The sequence below is a fragment of the Opisthorchis viverrini genome (assembly GCF_000715545.1).
Source record: "Opisthorchis viverrini unplaced genomic scaffold opera_v5_275, whole genome shotgun sequence".
In the NCBI taxonomy this organism is placed as follows: domain Eukaryota; kingdom Metazoa; phylum Platyhelminthes; class Trematoda; order Opisthorchiida; family Opisthorchiidae; genus Opisthorchis; species Opisthorchis viverrini.
In genome coordinates this window covers 473,379-498,346 of record NW_008751936.1, presented here as the reverse complement: position 1 = coordinate 498,346, position 24,968 = coordinate 473,379, and the positions used below count along the sequence as shown (strand labels likewise).

General features: G+C 47.8%; 2 protein-coding genes across 2 annotated transcripts in view; one reads left to right on the top strand and one right to left on the bottom strand.

Moving 5' to 3' along the window:
* Positions 1-13,597, top strand: part of T265_09466 (hypothetical protein) — a gene marked incomplete at both ends in the record, with an annotated part of 40,297 nt that extends 26,700 nt beyond the window's left edge. The window contains 11 exons of the mRNA XM_009175541.1: positions 19-243; positions 285-539; positions 1,446-1,555; positions 1,756-2,066; positions 3,215-3,405; positions 7,921-8,086; positions 9,141-9,511; positions 11,131-11,491; positions 11,929-12,637; positions 12,681-12,946; positions 13,033-13,597. Of these exons, the coding sequence (XP_009173805.1) occupies positions 19-243; positions 285-539; positions 1,446-1,555; positions 1,756-2,066; positions 3,215-3,405; positions 7,921-8,086; positions 9,141-9,511; positions 11,131-11,491; positions 11,929-12,637; positions 12,681-12,946; positions 13,033-13,373 (3,306 nt within the window). The remainder of the gene's footprint in view (positions 1-18; positions 244-284; positions 540-1,445; positions 1,556-1,755; positions 2,067-3,214; positions 3,406-7,920; positions 8,087-9,140; positions 9,512-11,130; positions 11,492-11,928; positions 12,638-12,680; positions 12,947-13,032) is intronic.
* A 7,882-nt stretch (positions 13,598-21,479) lies between these two features.
* T265_14856 (hypothetical protein) overlaps positions 21,480-24,968 on the bottom strand; it is a gene marked incomplete at both ends in the record, with an annotated part of 43,331 nt that continues 39,842 nt past the window's right edge. The window contains one exon of the mRNA XM_009175550.1: positions 21,480-22,550. Within this exon, the coding sequence (XP_009173814.1) occupies positions 21,513-22,550 (1,038 nt within the window). The remainder of the gene's footprint in view (positions 22,551-24,968) is intronic.

Genomic DNA, 24,968 nt, shown 5'->3' with positions numbered 1-24,968 from the left:
CAAACACTGCTGTTTTAGCTTGACTGTCAAAGTCGCCCGTTGTCCCTACCCCCCGAATGCGCCCCATCCCCGAGGACAGTTGCACGTTCCCATTGTGTCCGACCTTCGTCCGATCGCTTTCGTCCACAACCCCCAATCGATGAGGTCGATCAAGGCACTGCTACGAACCGATCAACATCCGAACTACCAAGACGTCGGTCCTATCCCATATCTCATCCACCATGTGAAGTACCATTTTGTGCGGTGAGTGTTGGTCATGCTTTGGTTTCACTGTTGTGTTTTAGAGCTGTCGTCAACAGGATGAAGAAATGCTCGCCGCGTCGGAGGAGAAATCCCCATCGCCTACAGGTGTACCGCCGCTGGAGGACGAGGATGCGTCCAGGTCATGGATCTTTAAACAACTTCCCGGCCCCTGGTGGTGGTGTGAAGATTGCCAGGCGTCTGTGAGCTCTCCACAAATCACCATACCTCATCTATTTGCTGTTTTGCGGCAGTGGACACCGTACGCGCAGCTGCAGCTGATCACTGTGGTCGAAGAGGTAACTATTATCATTTTCCACCCCGAACATCTACTCGCTTCTGTTGATGCCATGAGTCGGGTGCGGGTTGGATGTCACTGACGATGTCATCTCGATTGTGGTGTTGAAGCGTCCACAATCCAGCTACCAAGCTGGCCGAACAGAGCAACCACAAACCGGTCTTGTGTTTGATTAGACAAACTTGTGCGTGTTCTACCCGACCCATTGTGACCACTTTTTTCTTTGCTGATTGACAAAATGTTACAGGTGTATCATAATTAACGTTCTCTTGTATTTCCTTTCGCTTTCTGATCCAAATTTCATAGGGGGGCGAGATGGCTCAAGTGGTTAGAGCGTGAATTTATTACTGAACGGAAGGTCCGTGGTTCGAACCCGACCTCTGCCTCTCGACTTCCCCTGTCTAGGCTTGGGCAACCTGACAATATTCCAGCCCTCATGCTTCCTTCGGGTAGCATGGCAGCTAGGCACCGAAAGTGTGTTACAGCAGAACGATTTATTTATTTCTACACAACTAACTACGTTATTGGTGACAGACTAACACGGACAAGAAGGTGTTTACCTCATTCAAACATGTTTCTTGACTTCCCTGCGGGCGTTTCTAAGTCTGTGATACTCATCCCATAGAACATTGTGCTCTGTTCAGTTCATTCACTGCAGCCGGAGTTTTTTCATTCCTCCAGAATGCCGCGTGCAGCTAACATACTGACAGCCATTTTGACTGAGTACTATAGCATTAAATCACGTGAATAACTCCATGTTCTGACCTAAGGGTGTAGTCATTAATTTGGGTAACGACTCTAACTCTCTGCGACCATATACCATGAAATCTAGGGTTTATTCCTCTTTATGGACCCTTTGGTCGTGGGTCACGTGTCGTCGTATCGATTCATTCCTTTGATCCATTAGATATTTCGCCGCGGTGCTCATGTGGACGACCGGGATGGCCTAACAGACATGACATTGCTTCATTTCGCAGCCAAGTCAGGGGCGGTTGGCGACGAGGAGTCTGCGTGTCGGTAAGTTCCAAGGTTCTGTTTTTTGAAATTGCTCTCGGACCAGTAAGACACTGGCTGTTGGATCACGTTAGCCAGCGCTTGTAACGAGCACTCGGCACCCGGCTTAGGGTCTCTGTATGAATTACTTCAAGACATGTTTGTGTAGATGAACTCCATGCTCATTTGTTTTCGTTGACTGTTCCTCCCGTGTGCCTGTTCAGTATTGCCGAATTTCTATTGAATGGTGGCGCCAATCTGGAGGCCCGCTGTCGGTGGACAGACATGACTCCACTTCACTATGCAGCCTACTTCGACTGCCCCATGTTGGTCGAACTGTTCATTCAACGTGGTGCCCAGTTGGAAGCCAGATCGTCATTGGCCGACGACGCGACCCCGCTCCATTTGTGTGCTATTCAACTGTCGCTCGGAGCCGCGCGCGTTCTACTTCATGCCTCGGTACAATCCCTTGCCCAATCGGGTGTTAGGTACGCTGGGAAGGATGCCTTAGACGCGCTTGGACGAACGCCTTACGGTACGTGGAGCTTGTATCGCACTAGTCTTTTCATTTCCGTTCCTTGCGCCGATTTCATTAGACGGTTAAAAGAGACATTTTGATCTAAAACTTGTTTTTTTCCCATGGTTTCGGTATGCTGAAGCTGACAGTATGCACTCTTATCAAAATCTCTCCGAAAAAACCCGCGAATTCTCCTCGTTGTCCGACCAAATTAGCTATTGGGTCGCTGGGAACAAAGGCTGTCTCCAAATTACTGAGCTGACGGTGTTCGTCACTCTACCTCGCTACCATTTCAAGAATCTGAACGGTATCTGTTGAATATTGTTTCTTGATATGTTACCCCCAATAGAATAAGCTAGGGCGGTCTCCCCTCAGCTTGCCTTGTCATCATCATCATTGTCAGCTGCAATCAGCAATGTATTTAGCTGGTAATTTTAACCCTTTGTCAAACCACGAAACCACAAATTTCTAGTTCCCATGACACTTCGGCTGCGTGGTTGAGTCAAGAAGATCCCAAATCCGAGTAAAGTCCGGGTTTATTTCACAATCGGTGGTTTTGAATACACCATTACAGACTAGGCACCGAATATTACTCAAGACGATCAATCCTATGATTACGTTGTCCATTCGGGTCATTATAACTCAGTCTTCATCCTCATCATCATTGTCAGCTGTAACAACCGCGTACTTGTCGTACAGTCGTTTAAGCCGTCACAATTGCGCTCACCGATGATTTGGGGAGGTGGGGTAGGTAGCTGCGCATCAGAGGCGGAAGCTGATGAATTCGTGCGTAAATACAACCCTGTCAAGTGGGGGGATTGGGGAGGGAGTTATGCATTGGAGGCAATAGCTTGGATGCACAAGCGCCATTGAAGGCGCGACTGGGCCATGTCTGACAATGTCTCTAACCATCGATGTGGCCCGTCTCGAGGTCCGCATCCAGGAAGACGGCAATGACCTTGTGATGATTTCCCAGTCTGTATGAACAAACCTGTAAGCAGCTAACGTTGTCCCCTTGACCATTATGACTTGCTGGGCTCACTTGCCTCAAACAGCCACATGAAATGAACGGCATACTCGTGGGGGAATTCGTCTCCGCGATTTAGAATTCTCCTCGTAACACTTCTAGTTGTACTTTCTGTGAGGCGACGTCTCTCGGGTTTTAGCATCTCGTCATTTCGAATGTCGCAAACCTTCTAATCTCCCGTCTTTTTTCACGTTCATTTTTTCCCTGGAATGCCCAGATTGTCTACCCCCGGTGACGCAACTCGCTGAACCCCTTTGCTCGTTACGGGATCGCCTGGCAGAGTTACTCGGCTCACCAACAAAGGATCGGCCTGCGGGATTTCCGATTGGGGTGAGCGTTGTTTTTGTTGTAAGAGAAGCCACTTTTGACTGTTAGTTTGAAGCACACTTCATGTGGTGCACGCGTTGTATAGGTGTTGGCCTTGGGTAGTTTCTCAGACCGATTCTCTTGCCTGAGGTACTCCTCGGTATCCCCTCTACTAATGCACGAAGTTTAGCATGCTCTCTATCCACCCTGGACAAGGTGTCAGGACATTGGCAGATCGGGTTCGTTCATTGGCTGTTGATCACGTGGTTTGTGAATCAACTTGCAAACGACCCGTCGTAGACCGAGGAGACATCGTGATTGCCTGCTTGGTGAATCCTTTCACCTTTCGGTGTTGCGCTTACATAGGCGTTAACGTGACTGCTTTCTCGCACTTTCATTGGTCCACTTATGATTTGTGTTGCACCATGGTCTATCTTGCACTTGAGTGGTTAGTGCGACACCTTCTGTGTCTAATGGTTCCAACCCTTGAGGCATCTCGAACAGTTTACCGGAAATCTCAGAACAAGAACAAGCGAGGGACTGTTTTTTGTCGTGAGTTTGAACGGTAAACAAAGGTTGCCGGCTTCTTGTCGTGACCGGAACTTTGAACAATATAGGACGAGCAGCCTTAGTCATACTTCTATCCCCATTGGTGCAACCAGTCCGCCAAGTTTGATTCAGATTCTGTTTACGGGAAGTGAATGTTCTTGTTGACCTAACCATCTCAGAGGTTTCTCTTAGGGCTGTGTATTTGCAATGATCGTTTTGGGCTTGGTTCAAAATCACTGGTCATCCATATGATCAATGCATAGCGGCTGACTTTTGTACTCAAAGAGCGCTGGCACATGTTCCTGGAGCTTTGAATGAGTGAGTTCCAGATAGCTTAGTGCTTAAGGCGCGAACTTACCGACTGGATAGTTCTTTGTTCGAACGGAACCGCGTTTTCTCGGTTGCTCCTCTCTAGGCTTGGGCAATCTGAGGGTGCTTCTTTCGGGTGAGAATTGCAGTGTGTTACAGCCGTCCCTAATAACCGAGCATCACATCAATTAGACGAATGTGTCCCATGCGGGCGACAGACCAAACGAAGGCGTGCCCTGATTGGTCAAAATGCCAGCCAATCCGGATCGAGCATCTTTAGCTCGACGCTTCTCGCCCCCTCACGGGGATCCCAGCACGAACTTGTGGGACCCTTGTGATTACCCTATAAGTACGGTTGTATTAATCTCCACACGGGACTGTCTGCCTTTTGATATACTTTAGTTGGCGGCGCAAGAAGCCAAGGACTGATACAGGGTTGTACGACGTTCAGCAAATCACAACAATAGCTGAACGAATATTTTTGTCTGTCAGGTTCAACCGAGGTTTCATCTTGGAAGTGAAAAGCTGAAAAGCACCACAAGACTGTCTTATTCTTGTTAGGGGGAATCGATGCGACGAATATTGTGGCCGCTTTGAAAATCCGCACACTCATTCCTCCGAATAGGAGTTGGTTAATCACCAGCGACACCAAATTTTACTGATACAGGAGATAACACCGCTTTCTCCCAACCACGCTGTTGTGGTCACCTGATATGGGGCTGACGGGCTCATCAAGTAGCCTTACCAGTCTAAAACTGGGACCCGGATATCTTAAAGGGTATATTGCTGGGGATTATGTGGACCCTGCATTTCGTCGTGAAACGAACAGCCTACTGTTAGTTCCGAGGTCATCTCGCTCAGTTGGCCTTTCTACGTCTCGATCAATAAAAACTTGCACACTGCGCTCTTCATCCTTTACCTTTCGTTCTTGCTTAGCTGCGCTTAGATTGCTCGCGAAGAGGTTGCGTACCAATCCCGGGAACCCATTCAAACCAGGAGCGAGCTATCGTCTGACGGCTGCGTTGTTGTTGAACGTTGAATCTCCTCTGGTGCCATTCGTTTTGTGGCTACTCAGTCATTCTTCTAAGATGTTTGGCCTTCCATTGATCAGAAGTTCCCAAATACATCCGAGAATGCAGTTTCCGGAGCGCGACGGCTTATCTATCCGGCTTGAATAGCCCATAGATCGATCGATCGGTCCCTGACTGCCATGCCACCAGAAGGAAGCGCGATGGATGGGATACTGCTAGGTTGCTCAGGTCTAGACGGGGGAAGTCGAGCGGCGGAAGTCGGGTTCGAACCATGGACCTACTGATCAGTAAATTTGCACTCTTAACCACTGAGTCATCTCTCCCTACCAATATTAGCCGGCATAGGACTCCGCAATCCTGTTCAGAAGTAGACTGGCTATGTATACAAACCTTGTTGTTTATCTGAACTGGAACGCATTCCGTCTGTATGCTATCGAATTCGACCATTGTGTGGCGTTGACTGACGTGACAAGAACGACCAGAAATGTGGAAGACTTTTGGTTTGTTAGAACCAGAGAAATCTCGTACATTTACTGATATCAAGTTCAACAGGGATGGGATCATCGGGGAAAGTTTGGAAACTGATGACCTAGGAGACTCCATCACAGCAGCCAGACTTCCAGATCTACCCGGAGATCGGAGAACGTCATGTTGATGTAGTCATTGTGGCTACGTTTGGATCTTCATAGTTTTGGATTCGCTCCTTGCTGCGAGGCGGGAAGGTTAGTTAGGGGAAATTACGAAAAAGTACACAAGCGACTGGATTCCAAGATTCGACCGATATGTTGTTGTATGTTCCTCGTGCTTTTGTGCACAATCAGCACGTTGTCTGACCTTCAATTAAACGGTCACACAAAGTGTACAATCAAAGGGCAACTCCAATCCTCGGACGAACGTCCATCCCGCTTCACGCACACGGCGATCATCTTAGACTTGGAATTCACATTCAAGGACTTGTCTATTGTCGGACCACTTATACTTTCGTCATCCGTGCGATATCTGCGTCTGGCCCACCATACTTTCGAAGCAAATTCTACGGTCTAGTTACCGTGAAACCAACGTTCGTGCGTTCGTTAAACTTAGCACCGCGTTAACTGGAACGGATGAACCACCACGATCGCCACGGGCAATCGCTTTGCTACCGCTTAACTGCTGTTGTCAGTGTTCGGAGGACTATTTGGGCTCGACCGATTCCATCCTGGAACTTCTCAAACGATTGGTGATTTCGGTCTTTGGTACCTTGGAGACATTCTTTTGATTGCTATCGACATTGTCGGACCTACCGACTGTTCCACCCTGCTGACACCGATCCTCCTGTTACACTACTATCACGTTCATCTCTGACTGTGCATGTTGGTTGAATGAACTTAGCAGTGAAAGCCTTCTTCCTTTCATTTGGGCCACACCTTCCAGTCAAACCGAGACGACGATAGTAACCAAGGTCGGCCCTAGCTGCATATGCGTCATGCACCAATTGGCCCAAAAATGAGGCTGTCTAAATAGGTCCACTTGCGTCACAACGCCACTCAAAACCGTTGGTGTTTCAACATTGCAAGCCTAGATGTTGAAAGCGAACGATTTCAGGTGATTGCTGGTACTGGTAGAGGAGACAGACCCGTAGTTCGAACCCAATCAGGACATCTCGACTGCTCCTGTTTAGGTGTGTCCAACCTGGCAGTATCTCGGCCCTCGTTCTTCCTTGAGGTGGCATGACAGCTAGCTATACCTGAGTGGATTAAGAGATAACTCAGTGGTTAGAGCGAGAACTGGCTGACCGGAAGATCCGTGGTTCGAACCCGACCTCTGCCTCTCCACTTCCCCTGTCTAGGCTTGGGCAACCTGGCAGCAGTCCAGCCCTCGTGCCTCCGGATTACCAGTTTTCCTTCCGACAACACGTGATGCATTCAAGTTAGGTGTTTTGGAGTGTGGATCAACCACAGTCACTGATATCCTTTGTCTGCTCTTTGTCGCAGTAGATGAGGGCGAAATGTCGCAGATTTTTCAGAGTGGAGATTCTGTGCAGTGAGAGGTATGCTCTTTGTCGCAGCAGATGAAGACGAAATGTCGCAAATATTTCAGAGTGGAGATTCTGTGCAGTGAGAGTGCAGTTTCAGAGATATCATCCTCGTTCTTGGGTTAACAATTCCTACAGTCAACCTCTTCGATCCGTATTGCCGTAGTATCAGGATCCAAACTACTACCGCGTCAACTTATTGATCAAATCAACAGACCCGATCGATGTTTTGGGTTTTGTGTGGTAGGGTTGCTCGTAACATAACGCCATCAGTTTACTCGCCATTACGGTCCACCAAAACACTAACTCAATCAAACTAAAATGCGGCATCGTGAGGGAATAGTTCTGTGCTGCAGTGCTTGCTGAACAACATGTGTTATCGACGCAGAAATGTACCACAAGCTTGCTTCTAACTAAGAAACGACCTAATGTCCAAACATGTGCAACAACACCCTTTCGGTGCCTGGCTGCCATGCTACTCGAAGGAAGCATGTGTGCTGAGATACTGCTAAGTCGAGAGGGGTTGGGTTTGACTTACCGACTTTCCCGTCAGTAACTTTGCGCCTTTACTGCTTAGATATCTCGGCGCTTTACGGTGCCCGATTGACATCCCCACTTACCTGTTATCCAATTCAGAACCATGCCGACTTTCTGTCTGACGGCAGAAGCATGCCAGTTGAGAATGGGACTGATGTTTCCACAAAGCCTCCATATCAACCCGTTGCTACAGCACCGTCGACGGAAAACGCGGCTTCCTCCAGGCAGCCGACGCCACAACCCGACGGACTCAGCTGGTTGGTGGGTAAGTATCCGCGTGTATTTTGCACAAGACTTTCCCTAGTCTGCGTAACTTTGTCAAACTTTTTTCCCGCCTGTGCTCATTAGTCTCACTTGGAATGGGCACTTCATTGCATCATATTTGCCCCGCTGTTTAACCCGAAGACGACGAATTCACCCGGTAACGTCTCGGGCTTGAATGTGATGGAGAACTTTTGAGGTTTATTGGTGGGCTTATCTTGCATGCTGTACACGATTAGCGGTCTACTGAGCAACGGGAGAAGTTGTTCAAAAGCTTGCCGGAGAAATACACGCATCTACACACCAATATGGTTCTCATCAACCTTTTGAAAACTAAAGACCACAGTGTACGAGAAACCAATCGACACTGCGGCAATTTTAAACTACTCGTCTGCCCATCCGAAGGCGGTGTTTGCCAGTATTGCATCATCAATGTTTAGGCGTGTAAGGGCCCTGTGCACAGAAGAAGCTGATCGAGGTGAAGAACAAACTTCGGGGTAGTGGATATCCAGCCAGCTTGATTAGGCGTCAGTTGCGAGGGTTGTTGGTACCAGTAGCGAAACCCAACAGGGAATGGATCGGGACAGCTGTTATTCCATCTAAACCAGGGACATCGGAGGTAATTCGGCTAACACAAGAGTACCTTCATGGGAGGAACACTCTGCGCTCTGCATTGGTGCAATTGAAGGATCGCCTCCCGGCAAACAGAACGAGGGACTGTGTCTACAAAATTAAGTGTAATGACTGCACCAAGGTCTACATAGGACAGACGGCCAAGGAACTGCACATCAGAGTCGTAGAAAAATGAACAGGCCGCCGAGAAACGCAGATGAATATCAAGCGTTACTGAAAGACTCGGCGATTGCGGAACACGCACTCGACACGGGACACAAAATAGATTTAGAAAACGTTGAGGTTTTGAGGCGAGGACTACGGTCCACGCCTGACTCCTCTTATTTGTCTAACTCATCAGCGTAATCATTCTCCACTTCGCTCAGCACCTATCCTCTTTAGTCTGTTCATTAGCATTCTGCTTTCCACTTCGCGATCAATTTCAGCTGAGAGTGGTTACTTGTCTCCTCGTAATCGACGTTCTACTGCATCGAACCCCGATTCGATATCGCCACCGTCAACACGACCTGCAACCGCACCAGCTTCCCGCCAACCTGCTGTGATCAATCACCCTCTACCTGCGACATCCTCCGTCTCTGCGAAAGTTACCTTACAGGCTCTTGGTCTCTCATTGGATGATCGTGTGTGCATCGGCCCGGGCAGCTCGGCCAGCTTAAACGGCTCCGTAGACCGTGTGAGTGTGAATGGTCGAATCGGTCGACTACGCTACTGCGGGCCCGTGGGTTTCGCCTCAGGTGTATGGGTCGGTGTTGAACTTGACCAGCCTCTTGGTCGAAACAATGGGACCGTATCTGGCGTAAGTGTCAGTGTGTCAAATAGCCGGTTCTCCGTTTTACTTGCTTGTGTCGTTTCGGCATATGCTCACTATCGACTGTCCATCTGGTTCCCGTAGTCACGTGATTGGACTTCAAGTAGACTGCGTTGTTTTACCATTCCTAGTCTGTTTGGCGGGTCAATCGATCATTCCGCTGATCCACGATGGTCCTTAAACATGCAATGCAATCTTTACGAATCTTTATGAACCAATCTTTACGCATTTCAAGACACGAGAAAACAGGAAGTGAACATATGCCCCCAGAAACGGAAAAAAAGTTCGCAAGATACCGAGAAATGTCCTTTAGAATGATGGAGGATTTACAAGCATCTAATCTAAAGTGGATGAGTAGGATGAGTAGTATAGTGGTTTCAACAAAGGACGAAACTTCGGTTGAAAACGACCGAATCTCCTCATACTACTATCAAACACTCAGTAGCTCAGAGGGATGTTCCTTCGAAGGAGTCGTTACTCGTGGTGCCACTCAGTGTATGACCACGTGATGTGGTTTCTGTGATTGAAGGATGGGTGGTGCTATATCCTGCCTTAGTGCGAGTTAATCACACTGCTGTTCAGCCGATTTTGGCCACTGATGATGATTCCCAAGGGGGATGAAACATCTGTGCAGTACTTCTTTCTATCGGCTTGCCTCGCAGAGCTCTTTTCGCCCAGCTCTGTGCCGAATGGTAGCGAGTTAGTTGTGAACAGTGTATGACCTGGCAGTGAAGTAGGTAAACACTAACTAGTTAATTCGGCCGTAATTTTTTACTAAAGTTGCCTCGAACTTCTAGTTGGAAAGGTGTCCATGACTCGTTCAATCACCAATAGATGGCAGCGGTGCTAAACCCGCTCAAAATCCAATGTCTTGATTCCGAGACCTAATGCCACTTTAAAGAATGTGTTGAACCCTCAGGACTGGCACCACTCTGCTCAAGCCGGGTTTCATCGATTCGGCGACTGACATGAATTTGTGAAACTATGAGGATGCTGGTCTGGGTAGGACTTGGCGTGGCAAAACCTCGAGTAGCTGTCAGTGGGATCATCACCATCGTCGACGGCATGACAGTGTTCAACACGGATACTTCGCTGCCGTACAACCATGATTTATTTGAAAAAACTCATTGTGAAGAAAAGAATAAAGCTGGACAGGGAAGGACCTTAGCGCTAGGTTACTGCAGTTATTCCGAGGTGCCTACACCTCCAGACATTCACTCAGGCAATCTGGATAGAAACTGACAACAAGGTCGCCACTGACATCGGTTGGCAGCCATATCTTGTAGTGTCTCCAACCAGGTGCAGTGGAGATCACGCACTCTTCATCCTGGAAGGTGGCTAGCACTGACAGCACCCCTCTGCCAGGTCAAGGATTGGCCCGTCAGTCAGTGGGATGACAGCCGGAAGATCACGCAGTCTTCATCCTGGAAGGTGGCAAGCACTGACAGCACCCCTCTGCCAGTCAAGGGTTGGCCCGTCAGTCAGTGGGATGACAGCCGATAGTTGTGGCTGACTGGTACAACCCTCCTGTAAACACGTAACAAACGTGATGGGCCAAAGTTCTGCTGTTTCTAAGTCTCTCGTTACCGGCCGTTTTTTCCTTTCAGGTTCAGTACTTCAGCTGCGCACCCAACTACGGCATTTTCGCGCCCATTGGCCGTGTTTACAAGGCAGTGAGTGATGGCGGCGCGACACAAAAGTGGCGACCCATTCAGGGCAAGTTACCATCCTCTGCCAAAAGCCCATCAACCCGGTCTTCCACACAGAAACAACAGGTTGGGGCAACCAGCGACGAAGATGCAGCAAGCAGCACCGACACCAGTGGAGGCGAAGGGAAACATCGTCGACTACCCGTTTCTCGTTCTAGCTATTCGCTTTCAGGCTCGATCGATCAGGAGTCCTCTAAAATCAACCCACCTGTCAACCAGCCAATCGATGTGTCTCATGTTACTGCCAAAGTGGATACGGGTATGTGACCCCATTAGCTGTTTTGAATGCACAGATAACTGTAGAACAGAGTCGTTGAAAGCTCACCACATTATAAGCAATATTTCTATAGGTTCCTTCGACCACAGACTACTTTCAGACGTGTACAGCGTTCCCGAATAAGTATGACCTTGAATATCAGTGTCAGGTCTCAGGTCACCGCTTGCGTTTCCATCTCCGAACACCTGTCCTCTTTTGTCTACAATCATTTGTCTTTCCAGGGGGCGAGATGGCCCAAGTGGTTAGGGCGCGAAATTACTGACCGGAAGGTCCGTGGTTCGAACCTGACCTTCGTCTCTCGCCTTCCCCTGTCTAGGCTTGGGCAACCTGACAGTATCCCAGCCTTCGTGCCTCCTTCGGGTGGCATGGCCCCGGAAGGGTACTACACCTGAACGCTTTCTTTCTTTCTATCTTTCCAGGTCTTCGCATTCAATCATCAACAGATGGGTCAGGTACCCAACAGTTTCAACTCGGTGATCGCGTCTTGGTGGCTGGTCAACGTCGCGGTGTGATCCGGTATATTGGATCCACCGAGTTCGCTCCGGGCACTTGGTACGGAATAGAACTGGATCAACCTTTGGGGAAAAATAATGGTTCGGTGGCCGGCGTCCGCTACTTTCAGTGCCCAGTTGGACATGGTATCTTCGCCTCGGCGAATCGTATCCAGCGTTTGCCTAATCGGCCTAGCACACCACAAATCAGCAAACCAATTCCATTCAAACCCAACACCTCCATGTCCGGGTCGTGGTATGGCGATCCAGTTACTACACCTAACGCTTTCTTTCTTTCTATCTTTCCAGGTCTTCGCATTCAATCATCAACAGATGGGTCAGGTACCCAACAGTTTCAACTCGGTGATCGCGTCTTGGTGGCTGGTCAACGTCGCGGTGTGATCCGGTATATTGGATCCACCGAGTTCGCTCCGGGCACTTGGTACGGAATAGAACTGGATCAACCTTTGGGGAAAAATAATGGTTCGGTGGCCGGCGTCCGCTACTTTCAGTGCCCAGTTGGACATGGTATCTTCGCCTCGGCGAATCGTATCCAGCGTTTGCCTAATCGGCCTAGCACACCACAAATAAATCAACCAATTCCATTCAAACCCAACACCTCCATGTCCGGGTCGTGGTATGGCGATCCAGTTGGGTCCGATAGGATACGAACCAATCAGCAAACCAATTCCATTCAAACCCAACACCTCCATGTCCGGGTCGTGGTATGGCGATCCAGTTGGGTCCGATAGGATACGAACCCGTACATCCTGGTCCACTACCACTTCGCCCATGATTGGCCGAGCAGTTGTGGGGCGTCCCAGTCTGCCCGCGGAGTTGGTGAATGCCCTAGCCGCGGCAGGTGCGAAGCAGGCGATGGCCGGAAAAGACGAACCCGCGTTTTACATCACCGAAGGAATGCAGGTGTTGTGCAGCGGTGAGATGGGTGAGTCCATTCGTCTTCTGTCGCCTGCTACAACCAGTGTCTCCTCGTCCAATCAACGTGAACCCCCCCCTCCGGTTTCGTTTTAGGTATTGTGCGTTATATTGGCCCGATCACTTTCGCTGACGGAATATGGCTCGGTATAGAGCTGCGAAAGCCACGTGGACGGCATGATGGATCGGTGGCGGGCAAACGATACTTTAACTGTCGTCCGGGACACGGCCTCCTCGTGCGACCGTCTCGCGTGTTCTGTCGCGGTATCAACGCCGTCAATTTGCTCCCGCCTGCATTGGCTGCCATCGAGCGCGAGTTGGCAGAGAAGCGCCAGGCCAACTCATCCAGAGCCTCGCAGTCAGGTAGCACGGACGCGGGATCTCGGTCCTCCTCTTCGACGGTACCCAACGGCGAACCGAATTCTCCTTCATCCTAGTCAACCTTTCATTGTTCTCTCCGCAATTCCTCCTGTCGCTTGCCAGTTTTTTCTTCCGTTCTCTGTGGTTGCTTCGAGTATCTCCATTGCCCAGTTTCGACTCTCAATGCATTTTCGTGATCACCAAAGTGGCCAATCCACTACTCTCATTACGATAGGCTAGTTTCCTCAATCGTGCAATGATAATCTGCCATCTGTGTGCTTCATTTTTCATCTGCCCATCGTGTAATTTTATGGTATTCTTATCATCATATTTTCTCAATGAAAACTGACTTCCTCAACCTAATTTGTCCGGAAAAAAATCGATTTTTGCAGGTGTGCACGCTCTGTACACCTTGAAATCCACATCGGTTGAGTGCGTTTACGAGGTAGGTGTGCTGTGGCACAGAAATTTCCCAGAAAACTCCGTTTCGACGCTATTCTGGGATGACTCGAATTTACTGACTGGAAGGTCTGTGGTTCGAACCCGAGCTCTCGACTTCCCCTGTCTAGGCTTGGACAACCTGGCAGTATCTCAGCCCTCGTGCTTCCTTCGGGTGGTATGGCAGTTAGGCACCGAAAGGGTGTTACAGCTGAGCGATTTTTTCATACTCTAGAATGTATCGTGTATTCGTAATGTGAACTATTTATATGTCCCTGTATAACTTCTACATGCCAACAACTGGGTTTAGTTTTAGGGGGCTCCATAAATCAGACGACTCGTTCTCAGAGAATCTCCGTTAGTCTGTCTTCCTTACCCAAGTTGCCTGAACTAGCATTTGTGCCGCGCGCATTTTGAAGTCCTCTCGTCGTTGGATTGTTCGGGAAAGCATGACTTATCCACCACATTTGTCAGTTTTTAGTATGTGCGGTTCCATGGAACAAAATGGTCTACTGATGATGTTGTTGCCTCAGACAGTTGCTTTCCATCACACATTTTGACTTCATTCGCAGTCATGCCGGTGGTCATTCATGGGGAATTCACGAAGTAAGTGGAATATGTCTGGACCCCGATAAAATTCCGTACTTATGTGTTCTGGATCTGGCTTTGTTCACGTTGTTCGTAGCTGAACTAGCCTCTTTCTCATGCACAGTTGTGTGAACCGTAAAACAAATCATTCAGCTGTAGCACCCTTTCGGTGCCTAGCTGCCATGCCACACGAGGGCTGGGATACTGTCAGACAGGGGAAGTCGAGAGGCAGAGACCAGGTTCGAGCCACGGACCTTCTGGTCGGTAAATTCGTGCTCTAACCACTTGGTCCATCTCACCCCCTCCGTGAACGATACTAAACTTCAAATGATGTTGCTTCCCTTTTTCTGGACCCTGCAGACAGTCCGTGGTCTTGATTACAACGCGCGGGCTATACTATTTACAAATCTTTTCAAGTCCACTGGGCGCGCTGCTATCTGTCTGCTCAGGCACGACCCGTAAGGTGCTTCTCTCCTGTTAATATAGCATTTAAGACGCGAAACCGATTTTTTCACTGTTCCTGTCTGCGCTTGGGCACTCAAGCCGCCGTCGAGTTGCATGAAAGGGTGTCACAGCCGAGCGATTTTTATTTATAGTGCGCCGATGTTGCAACCCACTGTTCGGTCTCCAGGCTCGCTTACAAGGTGATGTATCGCGTATTCGTAATGTGAACTATTTATATGTCCCTGTATAACTTCTACATGCCAACAACTGGGTTTAGTTTTAGGGGGCTCCATAAATCAGACGACTCGTTCTCAGAGAATCTCCGTTAGTCTGTCTTCCTTACCCAAGTTGCCTGAACTAGCATTTGTGCCGCGCGCATTTTGAAGTCCTCTCGTCGTTGGATTGTTCGGGAAAGCATGACTTATCCACCACATTTGTCAGTTTTTAGCATGTGCGGTTCCATAGGACAAAATGGTCTACTGATGATGTTGTTGCCTCAGACAGTTGCTTTCCATCACACATTTTGACTTCATTCGCAGTCATGCCGGTGGTCATTCATGGGGAATTCACGAAGTAAGTGGAATATGTCTGGACCCCGATAAAATTCCGTACTTATGTGTTCTGGATCTGGCTTTGTTCACGTTGTTCGTAGCTGAACTAGCCTCTTTCTCATGCACAGTTGTGTGAACCGTAAAACAAATCATTCAGCTGTAGCACCCTTTCGGTGCCTAGCTGCCATGCCACACGAGGGCTGGGATACTGTCAGACAGGGGAAGTCGAGAGGCAGAGACCAGGTTCGAGCCACGGACCTTCTGGTCGGTAAATTCGTGCTCTAACCACTTGGTCCATCTCACCCCCTCCGTGAACGATACTAAACTTCAAATGATGTTGCTTCCCTTTTTCTGGACCCTGCAGACAGTCCGTGGTCTTGATTACAACGCGCGGGCTATACTATTTACAAATCTTTTCAAGTCCACTGGGCGCGCTGCTATCTGTCTGCTCAGGCACGACCCGTAAGGTGCTTCTCTCCTGTTAATATAGCATTTAAGACGCGAAACCGATTTTTTCACTGTTCCTGTCTGCGCTTGGGCACTCAAGCCGCCGTCGAGTTGCATGAAAGGGTGTCACAGCCGAGCGATTTTTATTTATAGTGCGCCGATGTTGCAACCCACTGTTCGGTCTCCAGGCTCGCTTACAAGGTGATCTAGAAAGTGATCATCACTTGTTTGCCAAGCAACGAGCGTATGTCGATCGATCGTTCTTATCCTGTTTTCGGCGAACGTTCTCGTCTTGCAGCGTAAGGTGCTGTATGGTAAAGGGTGGCTGTTTGCACTGTCGAGTTGTGAAACCCTGTTTGTGCCGAACTACTCTGTCCTACGTGGCTGCTCATCTGAGTCAATGGAATATAAGCGCGATACTGAGATATGCGTCATCGCGAGCTTAGCCTCTTCTGAGGTGCCCAGCTCGCGTTTTGTCTTCTGATATCCTTATCTGATGAGAAATGTGTATGGGGCTGATTTGTACGCCCTAACCAAAGTCGAACTGTCAGTGGAATATAAGCGCGTTGCTGAGATGTCCGTCGTCTCGAGCCTAACCCATTAGGGAGTCCCAAGCTCGCCTTTTGTCTTCCGAGATCCTAATCTGATGAGAAATGTGTATGACGCTCGTGTGTACAACTCGTGTGTCTAACTAAATTTCTGCCTAAACACGGAGCCAGATGCCCGCCTTGACATTGGAACACCGGAAAAGCTGCCAGTTTTTGGGTGTAAAATCGTTTAGCTGTGATACCCTTTCGGTGCCTAGCTGCCATGCCACGCGAAGGAAGCACGAGGGTTGGGATACTGCCAGGTTGCTCAAGCCTAGACAGGGTACGTCGAGAGGCAGAGGTGGGGTTCGAACCACGGACCTTCCGGTCAGTGAATTCGTGCTCTTACCACTGAGAAATCTCGCCCTAAACCGGAGGCGAGGTTGCAAAAACGAGTGTAGACTCATTGTGTTGTGCCTCCATATGGAAATCTTTAGTAAAACGCGAAAGATTTACCCGTACTTGAAGGTGTAACTGCAAATATCGAGGGTTCGTGGATCGTGCGCGACGTGAGCAATGCGGTATCTCATCGATTTTCAATCAAGGCAGCCTGACACAAAGACTCATTCATAGGACGTCGAGGTAGCGAACCGGCGCATACATATCTTCTGTGCCATTCGGCATGTCATTACTGTCATAACAGGTGAAAAAAATACTTTTAGTTAGTGGAGTCTCACGATTGGGATGCCAACTAGAATGAACAACAGTGAATACTTTTGTGTACTGTTGTGCAATGTATTATGGAGATTTGGATGCCTCCTGTGCTCGCAGATCCTAGACATCTCAGTGCGAGCTTACTAATTTTCAGTACTGGATTCTTACCTGCATCTCTGTATCTCGACTGCTCCGGTTTGGCCTTGGGCAACCCAACCGTCGTCCTTCCTCCGGTTGGCGTGGCAGCTAGGCACCGAAACGGTACTTGCTATATTATGTCGAGGCGGGTCGAACAAACTAATCGCTACAGCATCAACACTCTAATTGTTTTCTGTCCGTTTGGTGGGACACGATGCATGATTTCGAAACTATTTTGTCTTTGGCAAGTGGTTAGCGAATGGGCACAGATGAGTTTGGGCATTTCTCACTGTGGTATGGCTGGAGAGTCTGCCGCGTAGTGCGAAACACTCCCAAGTTTATCGATACTTCACCGTAGTTGAACTGTGGACTTGTCCTCAAATCTCAAACAAATTGTGTGGGAGCTGTAGATATTTACAACGCAAACGGTCTTGGGAAGCTTACTCCCCAAAGTGAAACGTTACAAAGTTACATGAATCAATTCCCCCGGAGACAACTCGTTTTCGGGTGTCAGGGGACACTACTTGTCTAGACTACACAGACTCTCCGGGCTGGACGCAACCAGGTTCCTTGTAAGGCTTTTTTCTCACTGATAAAATCAAAACCATGCGGGCTACGTGAATTTTGGGTGGTTTGTCCACAACAGTTTTGCATTACCATGTCTGGTTAGGTTCACACCAGAGGTATGAGAGCTGTGCTCCGTTTCTTGCTCTGATCTGTACCTGGGTTAGATAGTAAGCTACTGTTGAAATGAATGCCTTATGGAATGAATGTAGAACTCACGTATCGAGTGTGAAGCTGAAGGAATCGTTGTGATACGTTCCAGTTTCTCGATGAACTAGTTCACTGAGTCATGTGACTACTGACCCTCCGAAGCGTACCGAAATTCTACTTTTGTGTTCCAGAGTAAGCACTAATTTTGCCAGTCTTTTGGGATCGATTCGTGTCAGCTATGACGTCAGCTGGACTACTTCTGGGCGCGTTCTTAGCCACTAGTTTTTCGGTGGTATTTGGTCTGGCAAACATAGTTCTGTTGCAAGATTATTGGTTAATTACAAATTATCGCGTGCAGTGTAACCCGAGAATGAATTCACGTCTGCTACACACCGCATTACTTGCGACTTTGTTTTCGTACGGTCAGCGTAACCCAGACCTGGCGAGTGCGCCAATCAACACTCCGTCCCAGAGAACTGTAAGATTAATTTTTCGGTTGTTTTTTTACGAGACAAAGAAGTGAATGGTACTCAGGCACGGGCGTGATCCAGATCAATAATCCTTGTCGAAATAAAACACCATTGTCAACCAGTCAATGTCTGCCTGATTACTGATCGTTGATAACAGCTCACTTCCGAAGTCTCCTGCCCCGTTCCGTGATTTCATCGGGGAAAAAAGGCTCAGTGGCCATTCACCGCGACCGTGATAACACAGTAAGTGCTTGTGCTGGGAAGAGGTGCTCACACGAAGACAGACACCCACCTGATAGCGAGAGACAAATAGAACAGAATGAAAAAGGTTAACGCATCGAAAAAAGTCATGTTGTAGGTATAAGAGTTGTCTGTCACTATACACAAAAAACGCCGAATTATATTTCTAGGTTCTCATTTGATGTGGGAACAAACAACAGTAGGTGGATGTTTTTCCTCAAAGTGTAGTCAACCCAGAGGAAGAACAAACTTCACTTGGCCGATTGAAACTCCTACCTGAGAAGTCATCTTTCGAGCAACTAATCAACTAATCAACGTGGTTAGATCAGAGGCGCTGTATCTTGTTTAGGTGCAAGCTAATCACATTGTCGGTCAGGCGGTTAAGCGGTAAAACACTACCGCAAGGTCACCAATTCGAGACTCCCTGCAGTTTCTTGAGATGCGCACCGCTGATGATTCCCAATAAGGATGAAACCTCTGTTTCTTGGGTTCAATGGCAGAGCGAGATCTACGCCAAGAAAAATTCACACTACCAACAATCTATAAGTAGCTCACAGGAAGAATGAAATTCACCCGATGAGTGAAACTTCCATCTGCGTAGCCGTTGCCCGAGGAACAAGTCAACACGTGTGACCACGTGATAGGAATCCCGTGATTGAAGGATGAGCGGTTCTATGTCCAAGTGCGAGTTAGTCACACTGCTGATTCAGCCGCACACCTGCGAGAGCAATTCTCCGGCAGATGGTCGGGAGAACTCCGACCGGAAATTTGGATGCGCAGATGTGCACCATCCAGGATACACAATTACGTTGCTTTTCTAGGCTCATTTTGTGCAAATATTTTCTCAGTTCGGATGTAAAACCTTAAATGAACTTTCTGACGCTTCCAATTCTCGTTCATGGCAAGGAGACGGCAATGCGTCTTAGCAAAGCCATGGAGTGGTTCATCAGCAACGTTTATGCAACAATGGCCACCAGATGACACTTTCAACTGTCTCTGACATGTGGAGGTAATGCCCGACGGTGTCAGCAAGAAATCGGTCTTCAAAAGAGAACTTGGCTGTAGCGGTCAAGAATGGAGATCAGGACAGTAATTCTATTCATTTATTGCTGGTTGAAAAATTTGACTAAAATCAAATTCTGCTCAGAGGAATTATTTATTAGCCACATGACCGCTGTTGACTGGAAGAACTTTCTTCGCTTAGTTTGCGGCTGGCGGCTTTTGCAGACTCCAACAGTTATCGGCAGCACAGGTCTACATGCATACAGTGCCAGATCGAACTGTGGCCACTTTGATGGACAATCCAGGCATGCATTGCTTCCGGCTCAATCATCATCTCCGATATGTGGGCATCATACCAAGGAATTGAAACGATGGTTGACATGAATTATATTCATGAAACGGTTAAGTATACCGAAAAATTTGTGAATTCAATGACTGGAGGTCACACAAACCACCGAATCCCTTTGGCACGTCTACATGATTCAGAATATATGCCAATGCGGCACACACCTATGTTTAGTGGACAGCTACTTGTGTGAGTTCGTTTGGAGGCAAACGTATCGAAAAACGGACCTTTTCATGAAAATTATTAATGACATGTCCCAGTTTCACCCGATTCAATAAAAGCCAAAAGTACACATTTGATAGCCTCTTTGTTCTAATCGTTTTTTTGGTCGCGGGGGTTAATTTTTGGGCAGGGCTTATCTGAAAAAGGTTCCACCTGTCATTCAACGCAATGCTGCACGCTGTACCTCCCCTCTCTTGGTTGATCGTTCTACACCCTTTGGGTTGCGAACTTTTTTGCAATCTGAACACAACGTCTCATGACGGGTTCAGCCTAGAGACCATCTCCCGTTTAGTCAGGCCTTTACTTGACTTTGCTTTCAAGCTTGGACACCAGAAAACTGCTGAAATGTGTGACCCGCCCAATCAACTGTTTCGGGCTTATAACCCACCCATCACGCATTTGAGCCCTCTTATTGGTTTTCGGCCGGCAGATCGCAGGCTGAAGTTTTGGCCTTCAACTCATGATGGCTCTGCTAGCAATTAGCACTTATGAGGGCGCTTTTTTCCTAAAATCGTTTTTCTTAAACCGTCAGTTTCATTTCCAGTTTTCTAAATTTTCAATGAGGATATCATGCCCTAGGTGAAGTCAACCAATGCTGAAGTGCTCAGAGGCACTGTATGGGTATTTTATCCTGTCTCCAGCAGTTTCTATCATAGAGGAATGCGGGGTTTGCGAACCTGCGACCGGCCAGCTGGGAACCTGAACACGACCACGTGATCAGCAGTATGAATAGATCGCCACTGTGATCCTTCATTCGCGAAAACCACTTCAAGTGGTCACGTGATGATTGGTTTATCAAATGACAACTTTCAGAAGGGTGAACCTGTATCCAGTTTTCACATGGGTGGACAAATCCAGTCTCTAAATCCTGAAAATAAACGTGATTTAAATGGCGACTGCGATTTCTGAGACGGATACTCTTTCTTGCCCGGTATAAAACGTGACTTGTGACTGGAAATCCGAGTACCACTAACATTTCCCATTGAATTTTTGTTCGCGTTGAGTGTCACTCAAATCTGGGATATTGGCACATTTTTGAGTGCGGCAAGATGGTTTCCGACACTTATCAAATTGGCACCTCAGGTGTTTTTTCCGCCTAGTCATTTGAAATGTCCCGCGTCACGACAAGTTTTGTAATTCTAATTTTGTCAATCGAAACGGTGCGTAATCCGATTGTAAGGGAACACTCTGATTGGCAATTTGTGAATCGGTTTCAGTTTGGTTCGATCGATCGATTTCAACCTAACATCTCACGTCTGCCGAATTCAGAGATTTAGAAGGACTGCGCTCAAAATGAGCTACCCGTGTTTAAAATAAAACGGATTTCGATTGGTCTGCTTACCACCATTAGTCAACGATTTCCCACAACCGTCTCCTACTCTTCCGACGGTTGTTGTTCCTCTCCGGTCTCGTTGTTTTGTTCCTGGACGGTGTCGACAATGTGCTCTGACTCTGTTTGAGCTGTAATCGATGGCTTTGCCTCGTCTCCAAGAGGGTAAACACCGGCATCCTCACCTCCAGGTACCCCAAACTCTACGTCGTCGGAAGACGCTTCTCCGTCTGCGTTTGTGTGCGTGATCTGTTCATCTGATTGTTCAGTCTGATGAGGGCTGAACCCCTCCACTGTTTCCACTGATTCTGTTTGGTCTTCAAACCCTTCTTCGATTTCATCTTTGATGTTGTCACCGCCTGGAGAACCGTCCATGCCAGCTTCATCGCCGGACATCCTGTTAAGCGGAGTTTCCTTCTCTGTCATTATATCCGATTTCTCGTCTTGTGTGGTCACCTTGTTGATTGTCTCCTCCACCGTGTCCGTCAGCTCCGTTCCTTCTTCCACGCCTTCTTGGGGCTCTTCTCTTAGGTCTACGCTGCTTGATTGTTCCGCTGGTAACGCCTCTTCTTTGGACACTGGGACCTTGGTTTCGTCCGACAAGCCTGCCTCCTCTCTCACCGTATCGATGATTGCCGTCACTGTGTTAGGTTCGCGTTCCGTTTTACTTTCTTGCTTCACGTTAAGTTCTGTTTCCGATTTCACTGAATCCACTGTTTTCTCGTCTGTCACGCCCTGCTCCACAGAGTAGGGTGTATTCATTTGTTGGCCACAGTCCACAGGTGACATCCCTGGTGTTGACTTCTGCGCATCAGCTTGTGTCACCTTCGGGCTGCGTCCTCTAGGGCTGGGTGACCTTGGACTCACTCCCAACGGTCTATTCGGTTTTTGGCCCAGCAGTGACTTTTGCGGACTGTGGCCTGGACTTGCTGAGGTTGGCGACGTTTCGGTTAGGTTTTTGCGCGTAAGCAGAGAATTGAAAAAACTGCTGAGTACGGCCTCCTTATCGGAAATGTTGGATGGATGAGGTCCAGAACCCACAGCCTGACCGCTGCCTGGCACTGCCGTTTGTTCTGAGGTTTTCTGTGAAAATGAAATCGTTTGTTATGCTTTCTGGTCAGTGTTTGCAAGCTCAACAACAGAAACGGGTCAGTGGAATTCTCGGGAGAGGGTCCGATTGGTAGAAAAAGTACAGATAAAATGAAGTAATGTTGAAACCCTGAGAGAGCGGAAATCAATAGTGCATGAAACAACTGGGTGTGTCAGCGAAATACATTCATTTGCAAACCAATGGAATCCAGCCGAACCTCTTGTGTTTTAATGGTTTTTCAGCAACCGTATGAGTAGTACATGACGTCATTTGACATATTCTTCTCCAGTTCGAGGCGATTTCCTAGGATTTTAAAGAAAGTCAGTCCCGCAAATGATACATCCATCAGTGGTTCATTCAAACAGACACTAGTGTGAACGAGAGTCCTCAGGGAGCAGTTTTAGACACGTTCTGAACCCGTTTTATGTCCCTTGGGGGCCCGCACTGGGATTATTAATCGAAATACCTCACGGGTTAAGGCGCAAAATTTATGACCTCCGTGGTTCGAACCCAAACTTAGCACTCCGATCTGTTGACCTTCAGGTAACATGCCAAAACGTTGTTACAGCTGATCGATTAGATTACCAAAACCTGATCGCTCATAGAGCCTAAAGACTTGTGTTTCTGGAGAAAGGATATCGCACCCTCACTCCGAGGTGCATTCATGAGCTTAATATTTCAGGGATCGAAACAGTAGAAGGTACTGAGAGACAATGCGGGTTTGTGACGCCACTTTTTCGAATGTACGTCCTTGGTTTTGCAATTTTTCCCTTGTGGGATGCCATGTTACTCATGGTGACTGTCACGTCACTTCATCAGTTCGAGTAACCAATCATGATCATCCTCAGAGGGTCAAAATTTGACCGGCAAAGAATCAATTTGAATTATGCCACAAGCGTCGTTTTCAATGATCCGCAGATCTCTGAAATTTCCAGCTCATTGAGGGAGGTCAAACATGTGATTGTCCAAGAGTTGACAACTCACGATTGACGACCCCCATCGTAGGTCACGTGTCAAGCTTTAGTTGGGATGTCACAATGTCTTTTTGCTAAATCGTGACTGACATTACAGCACGGATTAAGCCATGTTTGTAAGCTAGTTTTGTTGTATGGATGGGGTCCTAGATGAAATTCGTTTGATTGTTAATCCGTCTGTGGTATTACGGATTAGGCAAACGTAACAGGTCATTGCCTCATCGAGGAACTCTAATATAGCTTCTCTTAATCAGTTCTCAGTCTAGTGATTTTCAATCCGGGAACCTTAAACTCGGCTTCATACGCATACAGTAAAGTACCATCGGTTTATGAACAGTTCATTCAGAAGGAAAAATTTGATCTAGTTTATTTGGTGGCGATGATAGTTCGTGTGATCGAATTGTTTACTTTCCACGTCAGAGCTCTAGACAGCCCAGCGATTAAGGCGCGAACTTACTGACCGTAGGGTTCGAACCCAAACTGCAGAACAAACTCAGATCTCCTTTATTCTTCGGGTGATTGGACAGGCGCGCAGGGGTGCAGTAATTACGACTCTCTCTGCTTAATCATGCATTTTTTAATGCTGAACTTGTTCAGAGATAAACGCCTCTGGTTTGGAAATGTTCTTCAAACGAAGATACGGTTACAGGCAGATATCGATCCACCAAAATTGTACCACTGCTTTGGATCGATGCGCCGGCCATGGCCAAAAAAAGTTTCATCCATCTGCAACGTCGTCCACATCTAGAACCATGAATCCTTCTATTCATAATCGTCGTTTTCATTTTACGATGGGACTTCATAAGAATACTTTTGTGGCAGAGTTTTCCACAGTCGATCGTGGACACTGAACCGCCAAATAAATTTTAGTTTTGCCCAACAATCTACGGCAAACACAACCACACATTGTCGTGAAGGACACTACTCACAAGGTTGCTGAAAACTCTTCGACAACTCACGACCAGTTTCGCCCTTCTTGGAGCCCATCAGGTAGGCGCAGTCCCCGAGTTTCTGTCGACCTTATGTTCTACTTGAACCCAAATTCGACTGTTTTCTAGAAATACACTCATTTGCAGATTAGTTTGGTTTTTCACGAGGGACTGAACTCACGAGACTCAACCACACATTGTCATTGTTCCTCTTGATACTTTGTTCTTCTCACAGTGATGAGCGAGAATACATCTTTGAGGGCGTGGAATATGTTCCTACTTTCATGATGGTATGATATGTGTCACAAAGATCTTCAGTTGTGGCCCGCAGAAGAATGGTATGAACCGTTTCATTTGGATGAATCCAGGCTGTGGACGGTCTTCCGGACGCCTAACAGAGACACCCTTCAAAAAAACCGCTCCATCATTGGATTGGTTGGCGACCGACAAGAGGCCAAGCCAATTTCACGATTTATGTCCCACTACTTTAACAGTTTTCAGTAACCGA